Source organism: Asparagus officinalis, chromosome 4 (genome assembly GCF_001876935.1).
Source record: "Asparagus officinalis chromosome 4, Aspof.V1, whole genome shotgun sequence".
Classification (NCBI taxonomy): domain Eukaryota; kingdom Viridiplantae; phylum Streptophyta; class Magnoliopsida; order Asparagales; family Asparagaceae; genus Asparagus; species Asparagus officinalis.
Genome location: NC_033797.1, coordinates 24,974,619 through 24,997,291, shown reverse-complemented (window position 1 = coordinate 24,997,291; position 22,673 = coordinate 24,974,619). Strand labels below are relative to the sequence as shown.

The 22,673-nt window shown below is 41.0% G+C and overlaps 1 protein-coding gene across 1 annotated transcript; it reads left to right on the top strand.

Annotated features, from left to right (window-relative positions):
* Positions 5,930 to 6,586, top strand: LOC109838371. Its single transcript, XM_020406820.1, has one exon. It carries the CDS (start codon positions 5,930 to 5,932, stop codon positions 6,584 to 6,586), a length of 657 nt encoding a protein of 218 aa, XP_020262409.1.

Here is a 22,673-nt window from a genome sequence, read left to right as displayed (position 1 = left end):
TAGCCCTAAGGCTATGCGCAAGGTCTATAAAGTCTCTAAAGAGACTAAAGCTCCATCCATGGCCGACCGACTAAAGGAGAGTCTCTCCCTTAGGTTGGACTATTCAGACAGTCCCTCCTCCGAAGGAGAAGACTTAGCTCTAATGGAACTCATCAATCGAGTTGAAGATCCTATATCCATGTCCGAACAACGAGTATTGGGTCGCAAAAGGCCCATTGAAGCGGCAAAATTGATCTCTACAGAGGAAGATGCCACTGTAAAAGCCTTAAGATAGGCCAAGAAGAACATTGCTCATCGAAGAAGAAGATCCCATTGACGAGCACAACTCCAAGCAAGCCTACTCTCTGATCAATGCGAACCTCACATTTGTGAGCCCAAACGCAGCCCTGAGCTTCACATTTCTGCTTTAGAACGCGAGCTCCATGTTTGTGTGTCCAAACACAAGCTTTGTCAAAGCCAGACCGAATGCAGCCCTCGGTGGCACGTTCTACAGTCAAGACGCAGACCTCAAGACTACTTTAGATGTAGGCCTCAAGATTGCACCGAACGTAGACCTCAAGACTGTGTTGCCTAGTTGGAGCGCAAATCTCACGACCACGAAGAGTACGGCCCTCTTGTTGCCCAACTTGAGCGTAGAGGCCAGCTCCGCCTTGAGTGTGAACGTCAGCCCCACATAGCGCAACCAAAACGCGACCTTTGTGTTTCCTCTCCAAAATGCGACCTTCGTGTTTCCTCTCCTTAACGCGACCTTCGCGTTTCTTCTCCAAATCGCGACCCCTGTGTTTTAATGTTAGAATGTGACCCTTACATTTCTAATGTTAAACACAATGTGAGTCGTCGCGTTCAAGGAGATCAATATAGATTCAAGATCCATGTTCGTCAAGAGCCTGCCTCATCTAACCACAAGTGGGTTGTGCCTATCCAAGTCTCCTCTTCAATGAGTAACTCTTCTCAGATCTATGTAACATATTTGAGAGAGTTGTTATCGAGATAAAGACCGGTTCAACTAGTCACGCATTCATGTCAATGTGAATGATTGATTTTCATAGTCCTCTCACGATGTCGGTGCTGCTCACATGCAACCAAGCCATCAGTGTTCGACCAATTAATAAATGTCTCCTCATCGAGGCCGTACAAGTGACGATGCTCTCACAGGAAGAAGGCTCTGAAGGGTGAGTATCTTGGAGCCACTTCTAATGTGATCGGAGTGATGAGGCCACCAATCCCTAGCTCCAACGAGTCAGAGGAGGATCAATCCCATGGCTTGAAAGAGACTTTGAACGGATCTGGTGGAATTTTCCGATGTACTCGAATGCAAAAAGGAGTCATATTCCCTGTTAACTACCGAAGACTAGATAGAGGAATGAAGTCTGATGACGAACATTTAGCTATCGTAGAGTCTCAATCCTCTAGCTCCTCTGCTAAATATGAGAGCTCCGCTTATATGGTAGGAGGCCCTAAAGATCTCACAAAGAAACTTGACGAGCAGCAAGCTATGCTCAGATCACAACAAGAGACCATCAATGAATTTCAAAACATGATGGCCTAGTTAGTTGCAGACAAAACTAAATCCCAAAGGGCCAACTCCTCACCCAGGCATAAAACTTTCCAAAAGGAAAGGTCATCTTCATCAAAGGGGAAGAAAAAGGTGATTGATAATACTGCTTTCGACCAAGAAACCCACAACATAGGTTCTTCCTCTGAAGAAAAGGAGGAAACTGAAAATGAGCAAAACCCTCAATCTACAAAGATGGAGAAATTGGAAGCTTGCCTCAATGACATTACAAATAGAAGTGAACTCTAAGAGGAGGGGGTTGTTAGGCCCTATCCTGCCGAATGGGATGCTGCCACATATCCTTCAAAGTTCAAGGTTCTGACCCTACAGGCTTTTGATGGCACGGGATCCCTTAATCATCATATTTATTACTTCAAGTCACATACTTGGAATGTGATAGCAAATGATGTGATGTTGACTCATTTGTTTATTGGCACCCTCAAGGGGATTGCCTTTGAATGGTTCATAAAACTGCCTGTGGGATCTATCCAGAAGTGGGCAGACCTAGAGAGATTATTTCTGGCCAGATTCTTCAAAGACAACTTAGAAGTTTTGGTCCATTCTCTTCTTGCCACCAACCAAAGGAGAGGAGAAACCCTAAAAGTCTTTGTTGAAAGATTTTGAAGCATGACTCTTTGATGCCCAGCAGGTATGACGCAAGAAACTCTGGTGGAAACCTATCGACACAACTTACAGACCGGTCTCTTAGCTCAGATGGGGGTCACAGAATGCCATTCATGGAAGCAACTAGTCTCTCAAGGTGAACAAGCTGAGGAAATCATCGCCATGGTTAAAGCTAAAGAGGAAGGCAAGCAAAGACAACCTACGCAACGTGGCCAAAATAATACTCCCCGATCCAAGGGGAAAGATATTCTGGCCGCTGAAACTAACACTCGAGCGCCACCTACTAAGCAGGGTAAGGCATCGAGCCAGCCAAGAACATCCAAGCAGTACTCCTTCAAAGAGGATCATGTGATCACTTTTTTCAAGTTACTTCAGAAGAATAACACGTTGAAGCTTCCTGAAGTTAAGAAACCTGAAGAAGCAGGAAAGATGGAAAACCCTAACTATTGCCTATACCATAGAATGTTGGTACATCCAATGAAGAGATGTTATATCTTCAAGGATATCCTACAAGCTTTGATTGATGCCGAAGTGCTTAAATTGAGGCCAGAACAGAAAATCATACTAACATGATATCGGTCCAATTCGGAGATTTCCCACCTGTTGCAGCTCCGGATGGTGTTATTCATATCCCTAAAGGGGAGTTATACATGAGAAACATTAACCCGCATGGTCAAAAAGATAAAGGATTGGTACCCCTTACTATCCCAAAAGGAGAGATAATGTGGGTCCATCTTGATCTGCTTGATGACCGACAGTGGGCTGAAGTATCAGGGAAGAAGAAGAGAAACAAGGCTAAAGGTTCCAATATGATTAGCCCCTCCCTGAATGAGGATGATGCACATTTGGCCCCACTCACTGACTCGGAGGAAGAGAAAATTATCCTACTGGTCAAGCAAGGAGCAAACCCAGGAGCATGCACCAGATCAGGGAAGACATACTTGAAGAGGTATGATCAAGCTATCGAAGAAGCAGAAAAGCCAGGTAAGGAGGCTAGGGGTTCCATTCCTAAGAAGCCAACTGACAAAGGGAAGCTGAAAGAAGTTTGTTATAACAAGAACCTCCTCCAACCAGAGGCAGGAGGGTCAAGCGCTCCCTTTCGCTTCAATGTCATGGCACAACTGGCCAATATCTCTATCAGGATCACTCTTTATGAGCTTTTAAGGTTGTCCAAGTCCACGAGAAGGGCTCTGATTAAAGCTTTAATGGATATAGAGAGCTTTATTGCTCAAGTGCATATCATCCCAAAAGCTACTGAAGGATCTTCTTGCATACGATGCTTATAAGCTACAAGGAGTCTGCCTTGCATATCGTTCACCCAGGAAGATATGCAAATCAAACATAAGCATGACCGACCCTTATACTACACAGGGGATATCGGGTCTTCGGAGATCAACCGTGTCAAAGTCAACCCGGGATCCGCCCTCAGTATTATGCCATACAGAGTTATGTAGTTCTTGGGGATTCCTCTACACCGACTGAACTCAACACATACCACTATCTTCAGCTTCAACACTAACAACACATGACCCATGGGCAAGATCAAACTCAAATGCCAAATCGGGGATCTCAGATCAGAAGTGACCTGCTACATCATAGATGCGGACGCATCCTACAATCTATTGTTAGGATGATCTTAGATTCATGCAAATCGTATTGTCCCGTCTACCCTCCATCAAGTGATGAAGTATGTCAATGAAAAGGGAGAAGTCAGAACCCTGATAGCCTAAGAACAACCATTCAAGAGTGTGGAAAACTACCACACTGATTCAGTTTTCTACTTGGACTCCCAAGAACCGGAGTAGCCAAAAGAAGATTTTGACAGCGATAATGAAGCAGACGACGAATTTGAGCCTGAACCTGAGGAAGAATGTCTGTGGGAATTAGATTTGAATGTAATGAGCTAGAATGAGCTAAAAAACAATGATGTATCTAGTGAGGACGAGTGGTACATTAATGATAATTTCAACTTGGCTTACCTGTCTGATGATGTATCCTCTGATGCAGGCACATGAACAGATACATGGCATGTATTATATACTGAAGCATTGTTTATACTGCCGCTCAAATCATCTTTCACTATATTCGAAGAGATGGAAGATGCCCAAAGAGACTTCTTCATAGTCCCAACCAGGAAGAAAGGCCAAAGGCTAATCTATTTTGGGAAAGTCAACCCTGGGCCACCTGATCAGGGAAGTTTAGAGGAAGACCATGGAATCCCACAATTCCATCATTATGGGTCCAAGTCCCTCAGTATGATGAAGAAGATGGGTTATGAATTTAATAACCCAAAAGGTTTAAACTTCAGGAAAGGAAGACGAGCACCAATTCGGTCTTTCACTCCAGAACGAAAACCCCTGATTATTATCATAAAACTGGGCGAGGATTAGACTACATTTCTTCCAAAAATGAATGTCTATATCAAGACCACTCATTCGGAACATCATCATGAGACTCAGACGTTAGCATTGGTGCAACCTGCAAGGGCTTGTCTGTGAACATGACCTCATCTACTCATCCAGACGATGATGAAGAGGATGACGAATAGTTGATTAAATCGACTGGCGATCCATGGATCAAACGTCTTAACATTTTATGGGATATATGTTTCGAGCAACGCGAGTCACCAACGAAAGATAAGGTAATCCAGATAAACATGGGAGATGAAACTGATCCCAAGCCCATCTTCATAAGTGAAAGATTGTCACCATCTGAGAAAGAGGACCTTATATCTCTCATTCAAGAATATATAGATGTATTCGCCTGAAACTATGAATACATGCCTGGTCTTGACCCAAAAGTAGCCATACATCATCTCAACATTGATCCGGATGTGAAACCCATTAAACAACAACAACGTCAATTCCGTCCAGAGATCATGGAAGCAATTGAATCAAAAGTTAAAAGGCTTATCGATTTAGGCTTCATCAGAGAGGAACAACACCCTGACTGGGTCACTAACATTGTTCCTGTAACTAATAAAAATAGGAAAGTCAGGATTTGCATTGACTTCCGTGACTTAAATGCCGCATGTCTGAAGGATGAGTTCCCCCTTCCCATCACAGATGTCATGATTGATAATACTTATGGGTATGAGAGGATGTCTTTCATGGACGGATTCTCAGGGTATAATTAGATCAAAATGCACCCTGAAGGTGAAAAGCACACAGCTTTCAGAATACCACTGGGGGTATACTGTTATACAGTAATATCGTTTGGACTGAAGAATGCTGGTGCAACCTATCAGCGTGTCATGAGCATGATCTTCCATGAACATCTTCGCAAGAAGGTAGAGTTCTACGTAGATGACATTGCAGTGAAGAGCCAGAAGAAAGGCGACCATCTCTCAGACTTGAAGATGATGTTTGACATCATACGAGTACATCAACTGAAGATGAACCCCACCAAATCTTCCCTAGGGATATCCAATGGTAAATTCCTTGGATTTATAGTCACCTCTAAAGGTATTTCCCTTGATCCAGAAAAGGTTCGGGTTATCCAAGAAATGCAATCTCCAAAGAATATCAAGAAACTCAGAGGCTTGCAGGGCAGATTGGCTTACATCCGGAGATTCATATCAAACATCTCAGGATGCAGCCAGCCCTTCACCAAGTCAATAAAGAAAGGAGTCTCCTTTGTTTAGGATGGAGACCGCCAAAAGGTATTTGAGGAAATCAACAATATCTCACTCAACCGCCTGTTCTAGTAGCTCCGGTGATAGGAAAATCATTCCTATTATATGTGAGGGCCATGGAACATTCTCTGAGAGCTTTATTAGCTCAGAACAATGATGAGGGCCATGAGCAGGCAGTATACTACCTCAGTAGAACCATGATTGGAGCTGAACACCGATACAATCCGGTGGAAAAAGAACACATTGCCTTGATTTTCGCCATTCAGAAAATGTGGCATTACTTAGTTGGACAGGCTATTCACGTTATCCCCAAAGTGAACCCTTTGAGAGTTCTCATGACGAAACCTTCTTTGCTAAATTGTCGTCTTGCAAAATGGGTGATACTTCTGTTGCAGTATTCAATGCATTTCATGCCTCAGAAGGCTGTTAAAGGCCAAGCCCTAACAGATTTCTTAGCTGACCATCTGGTGCTTGATTCTTCCAGATTATATGAAGACTTACCAGACAAAGTTGCAGAGGCTTACGTGACTCAAGGAGTCATGCAAGTATGGAAAATGTTCTTCGACGATGCATCTAGAGTAAGTCCTGATGGAGGAATCACAAGCGGTGTGGGAGTTGTACTCGTATGCCCAACTGGTCAGGTGATCCCAAGAGGATTTTCCTTAATCGAGCCATGCACCAATAACGTAGCAAAGTACAATACTTTGCTACTAGGAATGCAGTTGGCCGAGGAACTTAACATTCAATACCTCAAAGCCTACGGTGATTCTTAACTCATCGTAAATCAAGTCCGAGGAGAATATGAAGTGTATAACGAGGATCTGGTCCCATACCACTTTGTGGCGCTAAAGTTAGCCTAAAAATTTGAGGGCTTCTTTATTAGACACATTCCATGAGCCCGTAACACCTATGCAGACGCTTTAGCTTCATTAGAAACTTCACTAGCATTGCCACCAAAGGCAGAAACAAAGATACTCATAGCAGGTCGTGATTTGTATCACCCCAAGTTCCCTCTAAGAAATTGCTTAGAAGAGGCAACAACATAGATCGTTTGCGAAGCTTCCATAGGTCTGGAATCAAGAGATTGGCGATTCCCATTCATCGACTATGTCTTGCACGACATAGTACCCGATGATTCTAAAGAAGCGGTCGCCGTCAAGCGGAAGGCCCCTCGATTCTATTATGATGCGGTATCTCAAACTTTATATCGAAAATCGCATAATGAAATTTTGCTTCGCTGCATTTCCAGGAAAGAGGCACAAGAAGCTCTCAGAGAAGCTCATGATGGAATATGTGGAGCTCATCAACCAGGAGCTAAACTAGGGAATCGACTCCGCAGGCTCGGGTATTACTGGCCGAAAATGATTGTTGACGCCATCAATTATGCTAAAAGATGTCACGTGTGCTAGGTCTACGGTGATTTTATTCATCAAGCACCAGGGAATCTGCATCTAACATCTCCGTCTTGACCATTCAAGATGTGGGGGGTGGATATTGTTGGACCTATTTTCCCTTCAACATCCAAAGGGCATCGGTTTATCTTGGTAATAATTGATTACTTCTCTAAATGGCCAGAAGAAGTTCCTTTGAAAAAAGTCAAGGCTTCGGACGTGGTTAAGTTCATCAAACACCATATCGTCTACCACTTTGGTGTACCCAGGCGAATAGTTCATGACAATGGAGCCCAATTTGTCAGTTATAATTTTTAGAGATTCTGTAATAAGCTTAGAATCTAAAGTGTTGCGTCAACAACATATTATCCGCCAGCTAATGACTTTGGGGAAGCTTTTAACAAGACAATCGTAAAGCTCCTCAAGAAGTTCGTCTCCAAAAGCCGATGCAACTGGGATGAATGACTCAGAGAATGTCTATGGGCCTACCGCATGACGGTGACGACCCCGACAAAAGCTACTCCATTCTCTTTGGTATATGGCTACAAGGCTGTACTACCATTAGAAATTTAGATCTCATCCCTGAGAGTTGCCCTTGCGACCGGGATGACAGATGAGGACCGTCATCGATTACGCCTTCAAGAACTGGAAGCGTTGGATGATAAGCGACTTCATACTTGTTTAGGTCGGAAATTATTTTCTTCATTGTGATTGAATCTATTACAACTTTAGGCGTTACAATAAACTTAACAAAAAGTTAGTCTTTTTATAAGATTTTTACACAATAAAATAACTGATTACAATCACTTTTAAACAACACACATATCATATTTATTAGTCTCTATTTGCGTGGGATGTTTGCCTATGCCGGAGTTTATCCGTGGACCGCCTCGGATCGGATCTGGTTGATAGAATGATTAATTAGAGCTCTTACTTCACAAAGGAAGTAATCGCTGAAGTGATAATCTCAATCAAGAGAGATTATGACTCTTCTCGAGATCAAGCCCAAGCCTGATCTCAAGGAATGGAGGGGGGGGGGACGGATCTCAGATCCTTCGAAACGATCCTTCTCTATGTCAGAGTTCGCCAAAATCTACTAGCCTCTCTCAAATTCGTCACAACTTCACCCTAGCTCCTCTGAAGTTCATGACTCCCTTTAGATCTACCTTTATGAGGTTGCTAGAGGTGTATTTATAAGTTTTAAATGCCGTGTTTGTGGATAGAAATATCGTGTTTGTGGATAGGGTCGAAGAACAACCGTTATTATCCGTTTAAGTGAGTTTTTGGTTGTGTAACAGCTTTCACACGTTTAAAGATAACCGCACATGTTTATGGATGACCCTAAGGAGTTCTATAATCTAATATTATCAGAAAACAAGTTGGGAGCTGACCTGGACGCGAGTCACTTCGACTGTCTCGCACATGTCCGAGACAACTTGGACTATCTCGGGTATTTTAGTCTTAACTCTTTCGTACGGCCTTAGAATGAGATGATTCAAGATGCGTTGGAAATATGACAAAGAGACCTACAACTTTTGACTTTTGAGATTCTTCATATTCGAATATTATCATGGCTAAAATGTGCGAGATATAATTAGTGTTTCGCAGGTGTGAAACAGTCTGGACTGTCTCGGGTATTTTGGCTCTAACTCCCTCGTCCGACCTCGGAATGAAGTGATCCAAGGCACGTTATAATGCTTGAAAAGATCTCTACAACCTACCATGGGTGAGACACCCATGGGATGAGCAAGTAATGAGTGGTGCTTACTCCTTTGTGGGGTCTTTTGAGATTCTTCATATTCGAATATTATCATGGCTAAAATATGTGAGACATAATTAGTGTTTCGTAGGTACAAAACAGTTTGGACTGTCTCGGGTATTTTAGCTCTAACTCCCTCGTCTGACCTCAGAATGAAGTGATCCAAGGCACGATAGAATGCTCGAAAAGATCTCTACAACCTACCATGGGTGAGACACTCATGGGATGAGCAAGACATGAGTGGTGCTTACTCCTTTGTGGGTAAAACGCAACCCCAGGTCGAGTCGCTTCTTCGTTATTGTACCATCTTGTTGATTTGTATGATTTATCAACTCGCTTTGTGTATTTGTTAGCTTCTCTATGATATCAAATAATCCTTCTTGATTCGGATAATGATGTTCATCTTATTCTTTTCATCTCGAGCTACGTGTGGGAACCCATAGGTAATTTTTGATGCCTACAGATACCCCCTCCAAAGTGTTTTAGTCCCGTTTCTTTTATAGAAGAGTCTAGAATACTTTGGATATGATACACCCAACCTTCAGTCGGTGTAAAAAAAACCTATAATTGGCTTTAGTTCTTGACTTCTTTAATTTTTAGCCTATTCAGTATTTTATCAAATAGCTAAAAAAATTTTGATGATGCATTTATCGTCTGACCGTTGTCAAAGTCTTGAGCTAAAACTAATGTATTAATTTTTGATCTTAGCTCATGTCTTTGAGTCAATGTTGAACTGATTATCTTCGTCGGGGATTCACATCTGAATCGCGATCGAACTCCTTGGGATTATCCTTTGCTTTTGGAATTGATCGAAGCCTTGTTTTGACAAAAATTGTTGACACATTGACCTTCATCGCAATATGTGGACTATCATTGACTCATGGCTATGCGGTGACCAGCGTTGACCGTTATTGCAATGCATTAACTGGCGTTGACTTTCATTGCAACGCGTGATAGTCCCAAGTGTAGAGACTGCAATGCCAACTATTGAGGATTGGTTCTTTTGCATGTATGGATTTCACCTTTACGTCCCGTTAGTTATTTACTTAACCACAGGGGAGTTTTTGGTTGTAGGATCAACTATTGGAGCTGATATGGCTATCACTACAAATGCTTTCAAAGTTCCTCATGGAGACTTCGACTGGAATTGGTATTGTCTCGGGTGCACAAGTCACGAGACTAACTGATAAAGCTGGTGCGTCAATGAATATCGGACTTATAGGATTTTTGGCAAATCCTCAGCCATCAACGGATTTGATAAACCTTTACCAACTACTGTTTGAGTCGGTCTAGTATGCGGATTATCTAAGTCCATTTCGCATGTAACATTGTGCTAAAAGAGTTAACTCTCTTAGACTTAGTGTTATGATATTGAATACATAGACTTCGCCATTGTTACGGGAATAGGCTACCCGGCAACGCGTATTGGGTGTAGACTTGAATTAACCTTGGATCTCGGATTATCCTTAAGAATATTATGTGTAATATTCTCCAGGAACTTCCCGCTAGAAATAAGTGAAGCAATTTATACTCGTGTACCCAGTGGAGTATCACAGAGAAGTAGTTTAACCTCTTATACTTATCAGAGGACGGGAGCAGTTTAACCTCATATACCCGTCGAAGGATGGGAGCAGTTTAACCTCATATATCTGTCGGAGGATGGGAGCAGTTAAACCTCATATACTGTTGGAGGATGGGAGCAGTTTAACCTTATATACCTGGGAGCAGTTTAACCTCATATACCTGTCGAAATATCTAGGAGTAGTTTAACCTCATATACCTGTCGGAGGAAGCCATTCTCATTCAGCTTCTTTCAGCGTTATGATGTCGATATCAACCAAGGCTTGAATTTTATTTTTTAACATAATACAAGTCTTGGTGGGGTGATGGACCCTCCTATGGTACGCACAATACTTAGGATCCGAAATCTTGTTTGCTTCCTCCTGATTTGTAATCGGTGGTAGCTTGATCTTATTGTTGGCGAGGAGGTATTTGAAGATGGTTGGAACTTCATCATCTTCAAAAGAATACTCCCCTTAGAACTTCGGACTAAGAGTCCCTTGTTGCCTCCAAGGTGGCTGTTGATGAATATTATCAGTAGTTGCATGTACTTTAGTTATCGGTTGACCCCTCTCTAGCTTCTTTCTTTTAAGGAAGCACTCGACCTGTTCTCCGTATAGTTTTAATTCTTTCCAGGTGGTTGAGGGGACAACCCACATGACTTCGAGGACATTGATAGAGAGATTGTTGTTACACGTCTACAAGATGAACTCCTCTATAACAGGATCCCTATAATTTATTACTTTGTTGTGGAAACGTTTGATAAAACTATCAACTGACTCATCGTCCTTTTTCTTCTCATCCAAAAGAGCTCCGATTAATACTTCAGTGCCATCATCGAACAAGTTGTTGAGGAACGAGCTTTTCATGTCGTCTCAGCAGTTGATGCTTTCAGGCTTGAGACGTCGATACCAATCAAAAGCCGCCCCACAAAGGGTGCCCACGAATGACCGAATCATCAGGGGTTCATTCCCGGAGATCACTCCCAGGTGGGACTTGAAATAAATTAGGTGTTGAGTGGGTGAACCTTTCCCGTCAAACGGTATGAAGTTAATTAGATTGAACTTCGCCGAGTATGGGATTGAATCCCATTCTCTTGGATATGGGCACAGAATGCTTGTTCTCCTTACTTTTTGAGCGGACATTAAGACATTGACATTATTCTCCAGCTCTTTCATCATCTCGTTATCGTCTACATCTTCATTCGAAAGACATTAAGGAGAATGAGTTGGGTCATCCCCAGCATTTTTATTTTTAGGGGGTGCATTTGAACCACCCCCAGTGTTATTGAAGGATGCGATTGGACCACTCCTGGTATTTTTGGGGTGTGCGTCAGCCATGATGACTTCATCCACTTCTGGATCAATGTTAACTATGACGTTCTGGGTGTGGCAGTTGGATTCAGCTTGCTGATTTGATAAAGCTTGAAGATGTTGGTCATGTAACTCCCTCACCCGTTGCATGTTCATCTCCATTTGCATGTTCATTTCAGGTCTAAGCTCTTCTCGCTGTCGAGCTAAAGCCTCTTGAAGCATTTGAGCCACTTGATCTGGGGTGATCATGAACGACTCCCTTACTTCCCCCATGCTAGATATTATGTCATTGGAGGCAATTACAGAACATGTATCTGAGGGCTCATCATCCGAAGCGACTGCAGAGTAAGTGTCTATCAACTCATTATCTAAAGATAGTCCTTTGTGCATCCTTGGATAATCCCTATGTCCGATGGCTTCTAACTAGAGTCGAGACATTCGTTGAGCAATTCCTAGACTGACTTTTCCTCCCGAGCTAAAGTCAGGATTAGGATCATTCGAGCGTCGTATTGATTTTCCTTTGTCAACCATGTTGATGATGACTTCAAGTAATTCATCATCCTGAATGGTGGATTTTCTCTTGTGGAAGCATTTTGGCTTGGGCTTTGATGCTTCAATGGTGAGTTCCTCGAATATTGAGACCCTTTGTGAAATAGTCCTGAGGTAGCTACATTTTGATAATACCACCCTAATAAGCCTCTCACATAGACAGTGATAGTTGGTTTCTCGGACACCCTCCTTTTAGTATTTGTTCACACCCCCAGCCTGATGGTGCAGCTCATTGGAATAATTCATTGCTTGTTGATGTGATGCCCCAAAAATAACGTTGTCTTTTGACGGACACGTCTTCTTTTGGGGATGAAGAACCTTGTTGATATTCTTGGGATGATTTGTTATCGCCTTTGAACGATCCAAGGTCGCATCAGGAGTCACACGTTTAGGACCACCCCCTTGCGAGCATGGAACCGTAACGGGCTCCTGGGTTCTAATACGAACCCCCAGGCAATGAATGCCAGGAGTCCTCTTGTGCACGATGCATGAACACGTACAATGAGGTGCCCCGATTTGTTTGGAGGCGTCATGACACCTTTGAATGGCCTTTAGCTTGACGGGAGTGTTTGTACGACCCCTAGCCTGAGGAACTACTTGAGTTTTATTCACCAGAGCTTTGCCTCGATATTCGTGTAGAGGACCCAGGTGATCTTTCATTGAAATCTTAAATTTAGATAGATCCACGCTATCGTAGGGCTTTGCCGGAGGTGCGGGAGCAAGACAAGTAGGCTTGGAGGCTGACAGAGGCTTGGAAATGCCCGCAGGGCTGGAATCAGGCGTGAGACACGAGTCGTGTCTCGCACTAATCGGAAGCGTTTCAGCTATTTTTGGCGATGTTTTTGCCTTCGGCACCCAGACTCGTTTGGATTTTGGTGATTCTTTGACCATTTCTTTCCTCTTCATGCCTTGTGTCTTTCGCACAAAGGCACGCCCGCATGCGGCATGTGCACGTCGCTTTTGGATGCGCTCCTTCAAGGTTAAACGATTCTTTTTGATAAGGATCCATTCTTCCGTCGACGGTTTGAAGGATTTGTCAGCAACTTGCCGTTGAGACGGCTTGATTGAATGATGCTTCCTAGACTCCAAGTCTGTGTAGTAGCGAACTCTATCGACTTGTTCTAAAGCCTTAACAATTTGACGAGCTTGGCATTGGCGTCGCCTCTGACGAGCCCTCTTCATCAGAGTTGGCGTACCTTGATTAGATAACTCCTTGATTGGAGAGGAGTTGTGGAGAGCATAGTCATTTGTAGCCTTTATTGACGAATACGCCTCCTTCAAAGACGGGATCTTTTCGCACTTGCAGGGAGAGGAGGATTTTGATGAAGACAAGGAGAAATATTCTTCAAATTTAGTTTCGTCAAACTCGTACTCAACCTCTGAATCAATTGGGATCTTGATCTTCGGTTGCGGCACGACAGCCTCGGTGACAAGACTATTGGCTCCCACTGTGGTTGCCAGCGTGTTTGGGTCGGAAATTGTTTTCTTCATTGTGATTGAATCTATTATAACTTCAGGTGTTACAATAAATTTAGTTAGTCTTTTTATAAGACTTTTACATAATGAAAATAACTAATTATAATCTCTTTCAAACAACACAGATCCTATTTATTAGTCTCTGTTTACGTGAGATGTTTGCTTGTGCCGGGTTTATCTGTGGACCGTCTCGGATCGGATCCGGTTGATAGAATGATTAATTAGAGCTCTTACTTCATAAAGGAAGTAATCGCAAAAGTGATAATCTTGACCAAGAGAGATTAGGACTCTTCTCGAGATCAAGACCAAGCTTGATCTCAAGGAATGGGGGGGGGACGAGCCTCAGATTCTTCGAAACGCTCCTTCTTTATGCCAGAGTTCACCAAAATCTGCTAGCCTCTCTTAATTTTATTAGAACTTTACCTAGCTCCTCTAAAATTTATGACTCCCTTCAGATCTGCCTTTATGAGGGTGCTAGGGATGTATTTATAGGTTTTAAATGCCATGTTTGTGGATAGGAGTATCATGTTTGTGGATAGGGTCGAAGAACAACCGTTATCATCTGTTTAGGTAGGTTTTCGGTTGTGTAACAGCTTCCATACATTTAAGGATAACCCCACATGTTTATGGATGATCCCAAGGAGTTATAGAAGCCAATCTTATGAGAAGGTTAAACGATTCTTTTTGATAAGGATCCATTCTTCCGTCGACGGTTTGAAGGATTTGTCAGCAACTTGCCGTTGAGACGGCTTGATTGAATGATGCTTCCTAGACTCCAAGTCTGTGTAGTAGCGAACTCTATCGACTTGTTCTAAAGCCTTAACAATTTGACGAGCTTGGCATTGGCGTCGCCTCTGACGAGCCCTCTTCATCAGAGTTGGCGTACCTTGATTAGATAACTCCTTGATTGGAGAGGAGTTGTGGAGAGCATAGTCATTTGTAGCCTTTATTGACGAATACGCCTCCTTCAAAGACGGGATCTTTTCGCACTTGCAGGGAGAGGAGGATTTTGATGAAGACAAGGAGAAATATTCTTCAAATTTAGTTTCGTCAAACTCGTACTCAACCTCTGAATCAATTGGGATCTTGATCTTCGGTTGCGGCACGACAGCCTCGGTGACAAGACTATTGGCTCCCACTGTGGTTGCCAGCGTGTTTGGGTCGGAAATTGTTTTCTTCATTGTGATTGAATCTATTATAACTTCAGGTGTTACAATAAATTTAGTTAGTCTTTTTATAAGACTTTTACATAATGAAAATAACTAATTATAATCTCTTTCAAACAACACAGATCCTATTTATTAGTCTCTGTTTACGTGAGATGTTTGCTTGTGCCGGGTTTATCTGTGGACCGTCTCGGATCGGATCCGGTTGATAGAATGATTAATTAGAGCTCTTACTTCATAAAGGAAGTAATCGCAAAAGTGATAATCTTGACCAAGAGAGATTAGGACTCTTCTCGAGATCAAGACCAAGCTTGATCTCAAGGAATGGGGGGGGGACGAGCCTCAGATTCTTCGAAACGCTCCTTCTTTATGCCAGAGTTCACCAAAATCTGCTAGCCTCTCTTAATTTTATTAGAACTTTACCTAGCTCCTCTAAAATTTATGACTCCCTTCAGATCTGCCTTTATGAGGGTGCTAGGGATGTATTTATAGGTTTTAAATGCCATGTTTGTGGATAGGAGTATCATGTTTGTGGATAGGGTCGAAGAACAACCGTTATCATCTGTTTAGGTAGGTTTTCGGTTGTGTAACAGCTTCCATACATTTAAGGATAACCCCACATGTTTATGGATGATCCCAAGGAGTTATAGAAGCCAATCTTATCAGAAAAAAAGTCAGGAGCTGCCTGGACGTGAGTCACTTCGACTGTCTCGCATATGTCCGAGATAGCTTGGACTATCTTGGGTATTTTGGTCTTAACTCTTTCGTACGATCTTAGAATGAGATGATTCAAGATGCTTTGGAAATATGACAAAGATACCTACAACTTTTGTCTTTTGAGATTCTTCATATTCGAAACTTATCATGGCTAAAATGTGTGAGACATAATTAGTGTCTCGCAGGTGCGAAAAGGTCTGGACTGTCTCGGGTATTTTGGCTCTAACTCCCTCTTCCGACCTCGGAATGAAATGATCCAAGACATGTTAGAATGCTAGCAAAGATCTCTATAACCTCCCATAGGTGAGACACCTATGGAATGAGTAAGACATGAGTGGTGCTTACTCTTTTGTGGATGAAACATAACCCCAGGTCGAGTCGCTTCTTCGTTATTATACCATCCTGTTGATTTGTATGATTTATCAACTCGCTTCATTTATTTGTTAGATTCTCTATGATATCAAATAATCCTTCTTGATTTAGATAATGATGTTCATCATATTCTTTTTATCTCGAGCTACGTATGAAAACCCATAGGCAATTTTTAACGCCTACAATGCTCAACAACAGATCGAGTTATATCAAGCTCGAATCTCCAAAACCTACAACAAAAAGGTCAAAGAAATGATCTTTAAGAAAAACAATATTGTCTTAGTAGTCAGACGACCCATGGTCATGACGCCCAAGACGAAGGGGAAGTTCAGTCCCAAATAGGAAGGACCCTTCGTGGTAGAGTCAGTCTACTCGAATAGAGCCTATCGTCTCATTAATCAAAAAGTTGATAGGCTCATGATGCCAATCAACAGGAAATTTCTTAAGAAATATTCTCATGATGCCAATCAACAGGAAATTTCTTAAGAAATATTACTCGTAAAGAATCATGAGACCCCCTTTCCTCCCCCTAGCTAAGTCTAAAAAGAGAAACTAAACTCACTTAGACTGGAGGTTGGTTGCTTGAAATCCACTGGATTAAGAGTAACAAATCTTTTACATCATCAAGTTAACATTACACTTCTGATGATCATTATCCCCATGAAGTATAACTTCAGTTTGTTTCATATTTAACATGACAATCTTCTCTGATGACAAAACTCCTATCATATTAATACTATACCTCTAACAGTCAACTTATCAATCCTCTCCAATAGGATAATAGGTCCACAAAGTTATTCAAATCATAATAAAACTCTTGTCATATTAACACTACATATCTGACAGTCAACTTATCATGTTAACATTACACCTCTGACAATCAACTTATTAATCCTTGTCAATAGGGTAATAGGTCCTCAAAATTGCTTAAATCGTAATCTCCCCCAGTAAGAAGTTAAGTCTTCAAAATCTTGTTCAAATCACAAGTACAACCCGTCAAGTTAATATCATACCTCTGACGATCAAACCAGTTTATCGACTCTCTTCAATAGAGCGATAGGCCCATAAATACTATTATGTTAACATCACACCTCTAACAGTCAAACCCAAATGAACCTTATTAGGTCTCTTTCAGAAGAAATATATATAGTAAGTCTTCATTATAGAATCCTCAGCGGATTAAAGATTTTCTGGAATTACCCTAGTGATAGTAAATAAAATTTTTGAATTTCACTCTAAGTAAAAATTTATGTCATGTTAATACTACACCTCTGGCACTTCCAACTTTTTTTAGTGTTTCAAATGAAAACATAACACAGGAAGAAACAACGACAAAGTCTATGCATTCGGTATCATAGCACTAAGTCTAAGAGAGTTCATTCTTTTAGCACAACGTTACATATGGAATGGACTTAGACAATCCACATGCTAGCCTGACTCAAATGATAGTCGGTAAAGGCTTATCAAATCCGTTGATGACTAAGGGTTTGCCAAAATTCCTATTGTATGCAGAATCATGAAAATCATTTTGGGATCCAAAGTATCATAGCACTAAGTCTAAGAGAGTTCATTCTTTTAGCACAACGTTACATATGGAATGGACTTAGATAATCCACATGCTAGCCTGACTCAAATGATAGTCGGTAAAGGCTTATCAAATCTGTTGATGACTAAGGGTTTGCCAAAATTCCTATTGTATGCAGAATCATTAAAATCATTTTGGGATCCAAAGTATTCTGAAAATTCATTCCAGTGAACCTCTAACTTTCAAAAAACTTTGGAGAGGGTTCTGTAAGCTATCTAAAAATTACTACAGATAGTCAATCCCTACAAAATAATAGGTGACGAAAGATACAATCTGACGTCCTTCACATCAATGAGTGGAATACAATCTGACGACCTTTGCAACAGTCGATGAAAGTTACAATGGAAAACTTTCACAGCAGCGTATGAGAGTTACAAATTGACGACTCTCACATTCCACAAGGGCTAAGTATAAAGATTACAAGATGATAATCTGCACAAAATTCAGAGAAAAGAGATTACAATTGATGATCTCTAAAAACCCAAACGCGAAAACCCTCTTCCGCGTCCCAGAAGCTCAACGCAGGGGTCACCCTGCACTTCCAAGGCAAAATGCAAAGGTCGCCATGCATTCCAGATCCCAAATGCAGGGGTTGTCCCATGTTGCCAAGCTCAAACATAGAGGTCTCCATGCGTTCCAGATCCCAAACGCAGAGGTCGCCCCACGTTGCCAAGCTCAAACGTAGAGATCGTCTTGTGCTTCCAGATCTTAAATGCAGAGGTCACTTCGTATTGTCAAGCTCAAACACAGAGGTCACAATACGTTCCACATCCCAAATATAGAGGTCGCTCTGTGTTGCTAGGACCAAACGCAGAGTTTACCCCATGTTACCAAGCTCAAACACAGAGGTCACTAGATGCAGAGTTCACCCGCGTTTTCTCTCGAGAACACGTCCCTTACATTTTTGACTCAAGAACAATTTTTAAAACTATCCCATCAAGGTATGGACACAGTTAAAGGCCAGTTAAAGGGTACCTTACCCCCTAATTGCCCTATATATAGGGCTGGATCTCCAGCAAACAAAGAAGGCAAAAAAAGGGCAAAAAAGAGGAGAAAAAGGGGAGGCCAAAAATAAGAGAAAAAGGGAGAAAAAAGAGAGAGAAGAAGATGGGGCTTCTTGGGCCATTCTTGGAGCTCTTGGCTTGCTCTTTAAACCCATTTGGGTTAGTTCTCTTGGAGATTCATCTCCTCTCTAAAATCAACTTTTTTTGGGGATTCAAACTCGGCTAGAGTTCTTAACTCTCTTACAGAGAGTTTCTAACTTATTCAAACAAGTTCCATTCAACCTCGCTTAGAGTTCTTAACTCTCTTACGGAGAGTTTCTAACTTGTTCAAACAAGTTCCCCCAAACTCGTGTAGAGTTCCGAACTCTTGTAAGTTCTTGACACTCTTACAGAAAGTTCTCAAAACTCGGCTAGAGTTATAAACTTATCTCATAAGTTCTCTCAAGGCGTCAAGTCAAGGAGAGAAGACCAACAGCTCACAGAGTTGAAGTGCTCGGATCGTCAACGGGATACAAGATTCAAACTCCCATCGTCACAAAGAAAGAACTCAGTTTTAAACAAAGGGAGGGTTTCACCCTTCCCTCTTTTATAAATCGGGGAACCGATATAGAGAATTATAGTTTCTTTTTCTAAGTCAGTTAGAGAGAAGTTATATTGAGAGGATTGTAATCATTCTTTTTCTAAGTCAGTTAGAGAGGATAATACTGATTCAATTCTCGAGTTTCTCACAATTTCCCACACATACAACCCAGTACCAATGTTAAGTAATATATCTTTTTTATGACATGAACATATTAAAATACAATACTAACTATCTCTAGAAATAAAAAAATGAAAACTACAGGTACTTGATTAAGATTCTCTTGGAAAATAGCACGGATAATGCAAGAGTAACACTCTTTGACGTAGCAGAAACTCTTACTGGATGCACATCACAAAAATTCATTACAGGAAAAAGAGGTAATTCATAACTCTATTCAAGTAATGATTTAAAAAATAAAAAATTTCAAAAGTATTAAAATAACATTTGTTCTCATTGTAATAGAAAAATAATCAAAGTCCATGTTTCCAAAAATTAGTTTTGAACATCAGAAAAACATTCAAATTCTTGGTGAAGTTAGATGAAAAGACAAAAGATAAACAAGGCGGAGGAAATATAATATGATACGGGTGTATCTTCTCTTCGGAAAAGCAATCATCATGGGAACTTGAGGATAGGTGATTCTCATGATATCTTGAGAATAGTGGTGTGAAGCGACACGGCGGAGCACAGGTGGAAGCGTGGAATGAGACGGCGAGCAACAGATTCAAAGAATCCAGATTTTAGCCTGTGAGTCGACTCATACATGTACACGAGTCGACTCATCAGGTTGAGTCGACTCATGTCTGTTATGAGTTGACTCACGAAACCCAGCCGTTTTGTCAAAAGTTTCTACTCGGTCGACTCATCAGTTTATGAGTCGACTCATCAGTCATGAGTCGACTCATATGCAGTCATGAGTTCATCGAGGTTTCCTAGGCAAACTTGGTTTCTGTTTTGAAGGAATCCTAGTTGGGTTTGGTTTTGGTTATTTACCAGATTGCCACCACGTTGTAAACCCTATAAATAGGGACTGTTTAGGGTTCTAAATAGGAAGGTGAGAGGCCAAGATGTAGATCTAAATGGTTTTAGGTCTAAGTGAGATCCTAATCAAAATGATTAGGGGTTTAGATTGTGATCATCTTAGATCATCTTAGATCATCTTAGAGATCTTAGATCAGAGAGAGATTCTAATCTTTGTATTAGGGTTTAGAGAGGATTGAGAGGTTGTTCTCGATTCTAGTGAGATTGTGAGGGAGAGATTTGTAATAATTGATTCTCCATAATCTAGCGAAGGTATTTTCTTTCGCCAAACTGAATTGTTCTTGTGTTTTGGTTGTCTTCTTCTCAACCCACCTTTTGGTAATTTCGCGACCAAATGGTGCTCGTATGGCGACTCGTATCATAATAGCACAAGAAATTCAACTACATCCTGATATTACAATCGACGTAGATGATGAAGATGCTACTCTAGAATTTTCCAGGTAAAAGATAAAGGTGGAGAAAGATTAATCTTGGTTCAATTAAAAAATTTCAAGTCCAATATTTTTTAATTATTTTATGTCATACTTAATTTGAGTACAATTAGGAATTTTTATAAGGGATTTTCATGCAAACTTATTATTATTTTTGTATGCTTATGTGATTACTTTCATCACATAAAATTACACTTTAATATTTAACCGTTTCTTATCATTAATTATTGTCTAAGGATATGATCATGCATTTATAATATGTTTGTGGTCCCTTCATCAAGTTACCATTGTGTTGAATATTATCTTATTCATTTCTTTGAAGGATTGGATTGTTTTGGTGTGCTGTGGCCAGAATACTGTTAATCATTTAATATAGCTCGAGATAATTTTGAATACTTTTGCTAAGAGTTTGTTTATTAAAGTTTAGTGCTGCTGGGTAAAATTTGTGGATTTTTTCTTTATGTGAATTCTTAAAGGTTTTTTTAATTGGGGATAGAATAGGATTGATTCGGTGATATGTGGTTAGAGCAACATGATCAATAACTTTAGGCAAAGATAATTATGATGCACATTATTCTTTGGAATTTTGTTCATTTTTTGTGGGAGATTATTTAGTGAAGTTTAGTTCTATAAATAGTGCCTATTTTCATTCTTCCTATTGATTTTTGTAACATTTTTTCCCTTTTTGGGTTTTTATATATGCTCGCAACTACTGAATTTTAACTTAACAAGTTTTATGATCCTGCATTTATAATATATTAGTGGTCCCTTCATCAAGTTACCATTATGTTGAATATTATTTTTCGTATTATTGTGATGAACTATTTCTTAGTTTAGCATTTTATTTTATTTCTCCCCACTTACTTTGATATCCGAAAGTTTCTCTGCTATTTAATTATAGTACCCTCTGTTTTTCCCCTAATATATACTGAGACCATGTCTAACGCGTTATATATTTAGAAAAGTATAATACACCTATGTGTTAGGTCTCATGTTTAATGTGACAAAATATTAACCATGTTAAATGTTTACTGTTGTGATGATTTTGGTTGGGTTGTTACAAGCTTCAATATTTAATATTTTCAAAAAAAAAATCTTGGCTTACTAATTGTTACTTATGAGATTATTATCATGTTGAATAAGTGACCAAATTTGATCAAGATTTACTTTCATACTCGCTTTACAGTTGTCGGTTGGCGACTGGAGGGGATGTCACTTCAGCTCTGGAGAGGATGTCTCCGTATTTTCTGGGAAGCGATTGAGAGCATGGCAGAAGGCATGCTGGCATGCTGAATCATCCCTTGCCTTATAGGTATCGGCTGACGACTGGAGAGGAAGTCACTTCATTATAAGAGAGTGTGTCTCCGTATTTTCTGGGAAGTGATTGAGCTGACAAGTCATGAAGACCTTATCAGGCCAAAATCTGGATAAGGCTTGTCCGAGGTGAACTAAGATGTTGACATATGCTCTAGGATAGAAGCTTGGGGCTGGGGCCGATTTCTTAACTTATTTGGGAGCAGGGAATCTCCCTCTAGTCATTTCTGAGAAATGCCCAGTGAGTGGTTGAGTGCCCTAAGTAGGACCGTCCTCGATGATAGGGTCGACTGACACTGCCTTTCGCGTCGACTCAGGAGTGTTGACCTGTCCGATGGTTGGAATGTTATCTCGTCTTAGCTAATAACCGTCTCTCGAGTCAATATAAAGATGTCGACTCATCTGGGAGGTCAGGATCTCTCGTGCTGACCAATATCGCCTCTAGTGTCGACACTAGAGTGTTAGCTTGATGAGTCGGTGGGGCCGATGTCTCTGTGATTATGCCTTGGGTTTATCCCTAATAAGGTACCAAGGTCTTGTAATTAGCCATGATGGTCAAGTTGCACTAGAGGATTCGACCATATGTCGTGCCTTGGGTT